This window comes from Pygoscelis adeliae, unplaced genomic scaffold, assembly GCF_000699105.1.
Source record: "Pygoscelis adeliae isolate BGI_AS28 unplaced genomic scaffold, ASM69910v1 Scaffold500, whole genome shotgun sequence".
Lineage (NCBI taxonomy): Eukaryota > Metazoa > Chordata > Aves > Sphenisciformes > Spheniscidae > Pygoscelis > Pygoscelis adeliae.
In genome coordinates this window covers 545,265-555,280 of record NW_008823918.1, presented here as the reverse complement: position 1 = coordinate 555,280, position 10,016 = coordinate 545,265, and the positions used below count along the sequence as shown (strand labels likewise).

Below are 10,016 nucleotides of genomic sequence, written 5' to 3'. Positions count from 1 at the left end.
GGGCAGGGCAACATGACCGGGCGCAAGATGCAAAAGATGGCATGGCCATCCCTGACTTTTCCCGCAGCTTTGCTGCATAACACAATGCTGGGAGAGGGGAAATCATGGATAGGCTAGGATAAATTCCTTGATGCCTTGGATGTTGAGAAACTTTGACCTGTGACAAAAAAACCTGTCTCTCAGTGTATTTCAGGGCTGCTGATGGGGATTGTGAGGATCCAGAATTTATTGGGGGGGGGGGGCAGTTGTTCATAGTCTGATGCTGCCTACCATAAAAGGCAACTGAAAACTAGACAGTGTAGAGGGGCATCCGCACCATCTCCGTTAGGTATGTGCCTTAACCAAGAGACAGATCTGCACAGCACCTAATTTGGGTTCCTACTCTGAATAGCTCTCAGAGAGGCAATCTTCTTCCACAAGCAGCAGAGAGGACCCCAGGCTCCCAGAGAGCTGTGTGAGCAGGTGGTGCGAATACCCCTCCATAGTCTGTATTTGAGGACTAGGGTCTTCATAACCCAGAGTTCTCACCTGCGGTCTACCGTGTCATCACTTACCACAATAGTGGAAACCAAATGAAGTATCTTTACCAGTCCACTTCACAGGAGACACTTTAACTGAATATCAAAAGCCAGGGCCAAGTCCTAAAGGTGGCTGAACAAGGAGCTTGGCAACTTTAGGTTGATGAGGCATTTTAGATTTTTTTTTTTTTTAAAGCAAAATTTGAAAATAATGTTTGGCACTTTATAATTCAGCGTTTATTAGCAGGGAGTTCCTCGGCACAAGGCAGAACCCATCTGTTCTGATCAATAAACCGAAGCAAAACAGGAGACAGGCGGAGTTACAAGCAGAAGTTACAGGAGGCCCACACAGGTGAAGTTCTCCCACTACACTGAAACAGCAAGATCTTCCCTTGCTGCTCCCAGCTATCACAGCCGCGATCTCTCTCCCCAGTCTGCTCGCTCTCCTATCCGTCCCTGAGATCCCCTGAGAGGAAGGAGCACCCTAAGCTGCTTTGGCACCCTCATTGCGTCTCCTCATGATGCCACGTACAAGCTCAAACTCAGAGCCTCACCACCTTCCTACACCTACCAGCTGTCCTCTTCCTCAGTTTCATCCACAAAATGCTCCCCCAAATTCCTCTGATCCACATCCCATATTTTCTTTGCTGCCTCCAAGGACGCAGACACAGAAGGGTGTATAACTGGGCATGAAAGGATTTGGGGAAGCCACTGACCAAAGCAATTTGGGAGCCACCGCTGAAAAACACATAGTACACATTCCAGCTGTGTTTTCAGAAGAAGCAGAACCCAACCCAAAATATTTTCAGCACCTCATTTCTAGCCACAGCAGAGAAGTTTTGGAGACCTTCCACCTCTTCCGCTTGTCGTGCTTCAGGGATGAGCACTTCCGATTGTCGTGCTTCAGGGATGAGCACACAGCACAAAGAATCAGTCTCGCCACTTGTATTAAATGCTGAGGGGAAAGTGCATGAGGAGCTTGATGGGAGAACTATATACAAAATTTGACACCTACTGTAAAGGAAAAGAGAAAAGCAAGAACTATTGTTCTTGCACATATTTAGGTGGACAACTTAATCCTTTCATAAAAAATATTTTCCCAAGATGAAATTCAAACAATTTTATATTTCAGCAAATCACCTCAGACACATTTAGCTGGATAGAAAGAAAAAAAAACTTCCAATAAATGCAACATCAGAAATTTTATTTACAAATATACTGTAATTCAACAACCATTCTCTACTCAGTTTGTGGAAGAAAAAGTGATAGTTACATTTTCCAAATGGGAAAAGAGAACTCTTCCCCTTAAATGGATTCCATAGAATATTATGCCAACACCACTGAGCAAACAGATTATTCTTTGTATTTAAGTTTCAAAAAAGCACATAAATTTAGAAACCAGCATATGGAAAGCAAACACATTTGTGTGCATTTAAATGCAGCTTCATATTAACCTAGAGAATTCACTTTCAGTATATGTCAAAAATAAAGACAGCAATTGCAAATATATATTTATATTAGCTATTTCTCTAATGCTCATTTCAAGAGCTTAGAAACAAAATACCCTCTTCATATACCATTGGAAAGTCAACTAATTGATTATAAGCCTCAAAAATATTTTGAAGTTATTACTGAAAATATACTTACTCTCCCTTGTGCTCTCAGTACTTGAAGCTGAAAAAGTGAAAGCATTTTCCCCAGATATTTCCTTACTGCAATTACTTTCTTATAAATAAAAATAGTTATATGAAGAATACAATGCATTGCTATAAAGACTAGACAAGCAAGAGTTACTCTTAGAAAAAACACACATACACACAATATATATATTTATAGATCTACATCAGCAGCAATCATCTCTTCTTTCATCTGCAACAGTGGTTTCATATCTTCATTTGCTTCACATGGAGGTTGGTTGTCCAGCTGTTAGAGAGAGACAGAAGGAATTCTAATTAAAGTCTAGCTACTGAAGAATCTTATTGACAAAAATATAAATTTCCAAGTTAAAAACAGTCAGATAACGGTATTTCCAATACCTATTGGAAATGGTAACACAAACTAAGGTATAAATTCTGAGTCTAGCAATCCAAATTTAATGAACAACGCAAATTTGAGTTTAATCCGATTATAGCACTGCAAGTATTTCAGGTCAAGTAATATTCCACAGAACATGCACCTTACCAAGTTTTTAAGAATTATTTTTAGTATTAGCATAGAGACAGGGTCACAGTTTTTCTAAATTTACCCTTCAATAATCAAATTAAAATTTGCTAAATAAATGTAACAATATTAAAAAAGAACTTTTTTATCCTCTCTCTGCATGTATTCGTGGGCATCTGCCAATACACTGGTGTTTCGCTACAATGTTCCAAGTTTAAACCAGAAAATTAACATAAAAATGTGCAAAAATATCACACCATAAAATTACACAGTGAATATTAATAATCCTACAGTTTGTCAAACCTTTTAGCCAATATGTTCATGTGCCAAACTAACGAATAATTAGCCAGGCTGATGTCAAATGCCAACTGCAAACAAAGTAATCTACGTTACAGACCAGTGCTGTGCTGTCAGTATATTTTCATTGCAGTAATTGCATAGCTGGTTTTTGTATTATTCAAATAGCTAACTTCAATTACTAATCATTAATTTAAATACTTTAGTCTGTACCTACAAGTTCTTACAATTCCTGATTTACTCATATCTCATACAATTATGTTTTGAGGTGCCCACTGGCCCAAGTAGACGCAGTCTGAAGGGAAGGGAATAGTACCGTTTCTCACAGATCAACTCTGCTTCTGAAAGGCACTGCTGTGATTTTATGGGCTGTAATGTCAAAGAGAGACTAAACAGCAATTTATCCATGATAAAGTTTTTGGTTACTTCCATCACCAAATTCTTGAATACTGTCTTGGCAGGGAATAATAAAAAACAGATTTTTTTTTTTCTTTCTTTCTTCAGTACCATACTTATCCAACTCATCCAGCAATTTTGCCCCCAAAAGAAAAGATAAAGATAAAATAACATGAGCAGGCTCCAGATTGAATCTCCCACACATTTGGGTGCTTCAAATAGGAACACGGTCACTTCGGTGTAGTCTCGTCATCAACGAGGAGATAAATTCTCCGAACATTAACTCAGAGAGATATGACCAAGTGCTCCGGATCACCTCCGGATGGAAGGGGGTGGTTCTCTTCCTCCTTCCACTGATCACCGTGGCGTCCTTGCACCTAACATTAGCCTCTGTGAATGCACTGTTAGCATCAAGGAGAGGTGTGGGGTTTTCTGGTTTTAGCTCGGACACCACACAATCATTTCTGCGGTGCAGGCAGCTTTTCCTCTTCCTGGAAGCCAAAAAGAGCCTGAAAACAGCAATAGCATCAGATGCAGAGCTGCTCTTTTTTTCTGAGCTAGGCTTCTCAGCCAGCAGATGCCCAAGTCCTGCTCAAGTGTTGTAGCATGAGTATCCTGTTCCCCTCACTGCCTTCTGGTCCACCATGAGAAAAACGTGCTGGGCTCATGAAGAAACGTGGACATGTTTCCCAGGAAGTAATTCAGAAATGCTTTCTCTTAGCCGATTTTTATCATTCTAGAGAATTCCATATTTGCCTCATAAAAAAAAATACAGCCATAAAAAACTCCCGAGACTTGTCAAAATTAGGAGGTTGTCTACTATCACCTATGACAGCAGAAAAAACAACTCAGCACCATTATTCAAAGCCTTAGCATCATGCTCCAGTAAATCAGAATTCTGCAAACCATAATAAAGGAAAAAAATTATACTGCACCTTTTAATTAAGATCTGTAAGTAAATCAATTCCTCCTGAACTTGTACCTAAATGAATAACCAATCACAGACCTATAATTCAAATAATAATAGCATTGCACAAAGAAACCAGCATTTGTGCCACCTGCACAGGATAAACTAATAGCTTTCCAGGTATGCGTTAGGATTGAATTAAATACATATTCAGGTTACTTTTTAAAAAAATGTAGACAATTTTTCAAAAGGACTTCTCTGCTATCAAGACAAGCCTGTTCAGCAACTGACAACTCCTTGACACCACTTTCTCAGATCTATGAAGAAAGCAGGATGACTATACCGTGTCATCTGCTTGAAGCTGCTTAATAACAAGGTGGCAAAATCAGCTACCAGCAAATTAAAAGTTAGGAGTGACTACCCTACAAGAGGCAGAAACTGGCAATCGAACCTTGCTGAACCTATTCTCTAAGATACCAACTTAAAGCTAAACGTGAAAGCTATCGAGTGGCTCAGCTGCGCAAACACTTGAGGTTTTACAGCACAAAGAAGAACTACAGGTCATGCACACTGCAGTTGGATTGCCTTACTTTTAAATCTGATATAGCAGTCGTTGCAGAAGAGTTTGTTGTTTCGGATCCTAACTTCAGCTCCAGAGCGGGATCCCCCAAGGTCACATCCACAGGCAACACACTGTATGATAGATGAATAATTAGCAACTCCTTACAAAATATTAAGAAACGAAAACGCTGTTCAAAAGCAGCTTGGATTAAGCTCAACAAAGCTTGAACCATAAACCCACAATCACTAGAAGCAAATGTATAACGATTAGTAGATCAAAATGCAACCAACCCTGAGAAAGTATTATAAGGCGACGACTGGACAACGAATAGCAGACACACCAAGTAAGCAAACACGGAGCAGACGGTTTTTAGAGGTTAGTTCATTAAATCTAATTTGAACTTCAGTTTCTCTGAAAACTAAAACTGGCTCGACACGAAAAAAATTTGTTCTCTAGATGGCAACAGCAATTTTGGCACAGAACACCTGGGTGTGCTACTTGCAGATTTCCATGTGGCACTATATGCTGCTGGTGTCCTCTGCCCTTTGGCACTCAAAGCTGCAAACACTCAGGTACCCCCGATTTCCTGGGTTTGCATCATAGAAACAAGTTCTTATTTGGAGAGAAGGGGCCAATTTCATTTTTCTTGAATAAACACATGAATAAAGGGCTTGATGGCTTTCACGCTAACATTAAACTGTTTAACTACGGTGGCTGAACACAACTTTGCTATGAATATGAACACTTCTGGAAGGACTGTAACCCGAAGCGTAACACTCTCCTTACTGAATTTACAAAGCAAAGCGAAGTACTCAGCTGACTACAGAAGGACAGATTGTTTGCCTGCTTAAATGAGTAATGAATTTTTTGGATGGCAGTCTGTTCAACAGCTGATTAATCTTCAGAAACTGAAAAACAGAAATTTTGTATTTTCTTATGTAGGTTAGGAGCTACAGGTGGACTCCCTCGCACTGAATACACATTATGCAGAAAGGGAATGACAACCAGCCCCCCATGGATTACTCCAGTCCCTCCTGCTTAGGCAGGCAGGACTAGTAAGGGCTTAGAGTATTACAAGGGATTGACTCAAGGCGATGCATTTGAGCTGGGCACAGAGGGCAACAGAGGGTTCTGTTCTGACCCGACACAGAAGTCTTTTTCTTAAAGCCATGAAAGAAGCAGGGTCCAACAGCACCTCCAAATCAGTCTAATTCCTCATCCGGTCCTAGGGCAGGGGAACTAGGAGTGCTTTTAACATCTTTTGCAGGCAGGCATTTATTCTTTCAGCTCTGCATATGCCCCAAAGCTGACTGGAAATCATGTCACTATGTCTCGGTGCTGAACATGAGCTAATATACCTAGCTTCTGACCAGGGCTGAGTAGCACTAATATATCTAGCTCCTGACCAGGGTCGGTTTGCACTAAACGTAGCTTCTGGTTTAGTGCTGGGTTTTATCCTGCCAGTTTGAACACTGACAACATGCCTTTGCCTGGAAAACACTGTGTGAACACTGTCTGCTAGGATTAGCTTAGAAGTGGTGGATCATGTTCAGTGATTCAACTGCCAGGGTCCAGGCTGAGATTTGTTTTTTTTTTAAAGGACCTAACTTCTCTGGGAGAGGTGGCTCAGCACCTTCTGATTTTTTGCTGTCTATTCGAAGAAGGAAGAACTTTGATCTCACAGTCAACATGTCCATTTTACTTGTCAGAGTCCTACTTGTCAGCTCTGGCATTTAAGAAATAGTCCTAGAGTTGAGTGCTAAATGCCTGCAGATAGGACTGCCTCATGGAAATATGCATGCACCACGTTGTCAAGAATAGAAGGCAAAGCAGGTGATTAGTAGAGCCCCTGTGAGCATAACACGGAGTAGCCATGCGTGCTCCTGATTAGTTCCTGTTCCTTCATGACGTGACTCCCAGCTCTCACCTTAAAGCAATGTAAATGATAACAAAGACCAAGAGACTCAATGATCATGGCTGCTCCTTTGCCCAGAACGTTATTACAGTATGAACAGATTTTCTTCCCACTGACTGACCTAGATACAGAATGAAAATCCTTAAAACCAGCTTGAAAAGGTTTAAAAGACAAAGAGAAGTTATCAAAGACTTTTTAAGATTAAAAATAAAAACATACTGGTAAAAAGTGGACTATTAGGCTGCTTGGGGAAAATAAACTGAAAACTAATATTATTTACAGTAGATCTGAAAGATAGGGAAAGCTGAAGTGTTATAATTTAGATCAAAAGTTATATAGGAACAAATGAAGAAATTCTGTCACATTCTTGGGAGATATTTCATTGTATAAAACGCCTTCTAAAAATAAACATAAAAAGTATATTGTTAAGTTTGGGGAGTAAGAATACAGGTTTTGTTCTCCTGTCTTATTTGCAGGGAATTATCCTGAAGGCTAAGTTTTAGTAAGCACCCCTGCCAAGTGCCACCATCTGCACCTTGTTAGATAACAGAAGGCTAGTCCTGGACATATAGTATTATGTTAACCCTTTGAACATAAGCCATACAGAGGTCAGTTTCCATACATCTACCAAGATGTTAGCAAATGGAAGTGAGAACAAGATAAGCAAACATGGTTAAAGGTAATTTTCTTACATTATAAAGAATGTAGGAGCCTAGCTTAAAAAAAAAAAAAAAGGGTCAATTTATCACAAAATGCCTGAGAGTGTAAGAGCTAGTGTTCACACTGTTGTTATATATAATACATGTAATTGTGTGGGGATGATTCTCTATAGTCTTATTCCAAGGTATTTTTAAAATGTTTCAAGTGCATAAAACAGCAGTTATCTACCCTACCACAACTGAATTCCATTTTGTTTCAAAGTATGTTGCAATTCTTGCTTTCTCCTCCTAGATTAAAACCAACATCCTACTCTGTAATTCTCCAGGGTCACGGGTTATAAGCATTCCTGAGTGCTCCTTGAGATGATATTGACCACATGCCAGGAAAGGGGGAGGAGAGACCAAGATGAGGGCCATAAAGCGTGGGTTCCAGGAATCTTTTGTTAAAACAAACCTAAGAAAATAAATGTCAGAAATGCCATCTGGAGTAGGCTTTTACTAATCATTTTGGTAACCAACATAGAGCTTGGAGACTGGAGATTTATTATTCCAGTTCCTTTGTTTTTTTAACCAATGTCAAGCAATGATGACAAACCTGAGGAATTTTCTGAATGACTGGAGCAGGGAGGTAATACCAGCCCATATTTCCACCATCCCAGCCAGCCAGAAAACTCCAAGTACTTTTCAGTCTTGTTAATCAATGTTACGGGCGAGAACACTGCTGTATAGACCACTGTGTCTACAAAGTCTTCTCTTTAGTGCGGCCCGACATATAGACCTTCCCAGCAGAAGGGCACCTGCTCACCTGCTGCGTGTCTGGGGCCCTGGCTGGGAAGCAGAGAGGGGAGACCGAGCCCGGGGGGCTGCCTGGGACACGGAGGGGGCTCTTGCAGAGGTGGCTGCAGGAGGTGCTTTGCTGGAGGAAGGAGTGCACATGTAGGCTCGGTTTGAAGTAGACACCGGGCGACTGAAATCTTGACTAGAGGACACAGATGAAGAGGAGGCAGACTGGTTCAGCCACGACTGGTGCCTCCATGAGCTCGTTCTTGAAGAGTCAAGATTGTCCAAAGACTCCCCTCTGTAACAGAGGTACACGTACAAGTGTAAGTAGCAGTACGGATGGAGCAGAAGAGCTATATTCTGATTTTTGAAAAAAGGAAAACATTATCCTAGCATTTTTAAGGTTTTCTAGCACGAATATGCTTGTCTGATCACCCTGTGCAATATTCTTCACATACCGATTTAAAATGTTTGAGCCGCAAATTATCCTTTGTGTCCACAAAGTCCTAGTCTCACGGGAAAAAGCAGGTGAGGCAAAAGAGAGGTGGCACTTAACCACTACAAAATAAAGGCAAAACACTCTTCATTGCAGCCTTATCAGGGTGAACTGTATCAAAATCCACTGTACAGCAACGGACCTCAGACACCACGTTTGTTTTTGTTTTCTCCAAGGGATACCAGATCAAAATAGCAATCCACCCAGACTGGATAGCCTCATCCAGGTACAAGGTGTTGGCCCAATAGCCAAACACTCTCCTGACTGGTAACTCAGCTGTTTCCTAAGTGACAAATCCAACATTCATACATTACTTAAAGCAAGAAACAAACTCCAGACCTTCTGACACGTTTCTATGTCAAAGAGATACACTCCTTAGCTGTAATAATCGATTTCCACAATAAGTTGTCATACTGAAATTCTTAAGCACATCCATCAATGACAAGGCACACGATTGATTTCCATTGCTGGTATACCGACCAAGGAATAAGCAGCTGAGTTATTTACAGGTCACATCCACGTTCTTTACTTTTTTTTTTTTTTTAAACATTTAATCCCAGCTGTGATACTGCTACTTTCTTCTATCTGTGCTGCTATTCAGTTTACCTTACAGCATGTCACAGACTCAATTTGTTTCTGTGCTCTGTAATACAAGCTAAAGTTTAGAATAACCAAACAAAAATATCTGATGAGAGACAAAGTTAATTTTTAACGTGTCTCCTACCTCCTCATACTGTTGCTGTACAGACTAATGGGCTCCTTATGTACACTGGAACTGCGCTGCCTAATCCAGCTGCTGTCCGTGTGTAGAGATGTTTTCTTTCTCATTTCCTGAAGGATTTGCTGTCTCTCCAACTCCGCCACAGACAGGTTGTGCTCCTTCTGAGACTTCTTCTGCGAGTCACCTGTGTTCCAGGACCTCTCCGAATACTTGCCCTGCATACCTGTTTGGACAACATGCGCAAACTTCAGCTAGGCACCTTAAGGCACAAAAGCAGTTATCATGCATTCAGCACTCTGGCTATAACTCCAAAAGCAGTCGTTCATCACCACAGTCACAAGTATCTCTGGTTCCTTTTCACAGTGGGGTGACCAGTATCAAACTTGGCAATACACCATTATTATTACAAAATGTTTTATTCACATTTCCATTAATGTGTCCTTTCACATGATGTTTAACTTACCTACAAATAGATAGTTCCTTCACTTCCCAAGTGCATACATGTGTATACACACATAGGTATTTTTAAAAGGGCATGATCTCTTTTAGTGCCACAAGTTGAACTCTTCCTCCAATACAAACTGAAGAATATACAGAAAATATAT

General features: G+C 40.6%; 1 protein-coding gene across 2 annotated transcripts in view; it reads right to left on the bottom strand.

The window, feature by feature from the left end:
• Window positions 1-1,699: 1,699 nt before the first annotated feature.
• Window positions 1,700-10,016, bottom strand: part of LMO7 (LIM domain 7) — a 75,826-nt gene continuing 67,509 nt past the window's right edge. For both annotated transcript variants that reach the window (XM_009319553.1, XM_009319547.1), the window contains 6 exons: window positions 9,415-9,634; window positions 8,220-8,492; window positions 6,768-6,876; window positions 4,869-4,971; window positions 4,307-4,353; window positions 1,700-2,441 (listed from right to left, as the gene is read on the bottom strand). In XM_009319553.1, the coding sequence (XP_009317828.1) occupies window positions 4,310-4,353; window positions 4,869-4,971; window positions 6,768-6,876; window positions 8,220-8,492; window positions 9,415-9,634 (749 nt within the window). In that variant the 3' untranslated portion in view covers window positions 1,700-2,441; window positions 4,307-4,309. The remainder of the gene's footprint in view (window positions 2,442-4,306; window positions 4,354-4,868; window positions 4,972-6,767; window positions 6,877-8,219; window positions 8,493-9,414; window positions 9,635-10,016) is intronic.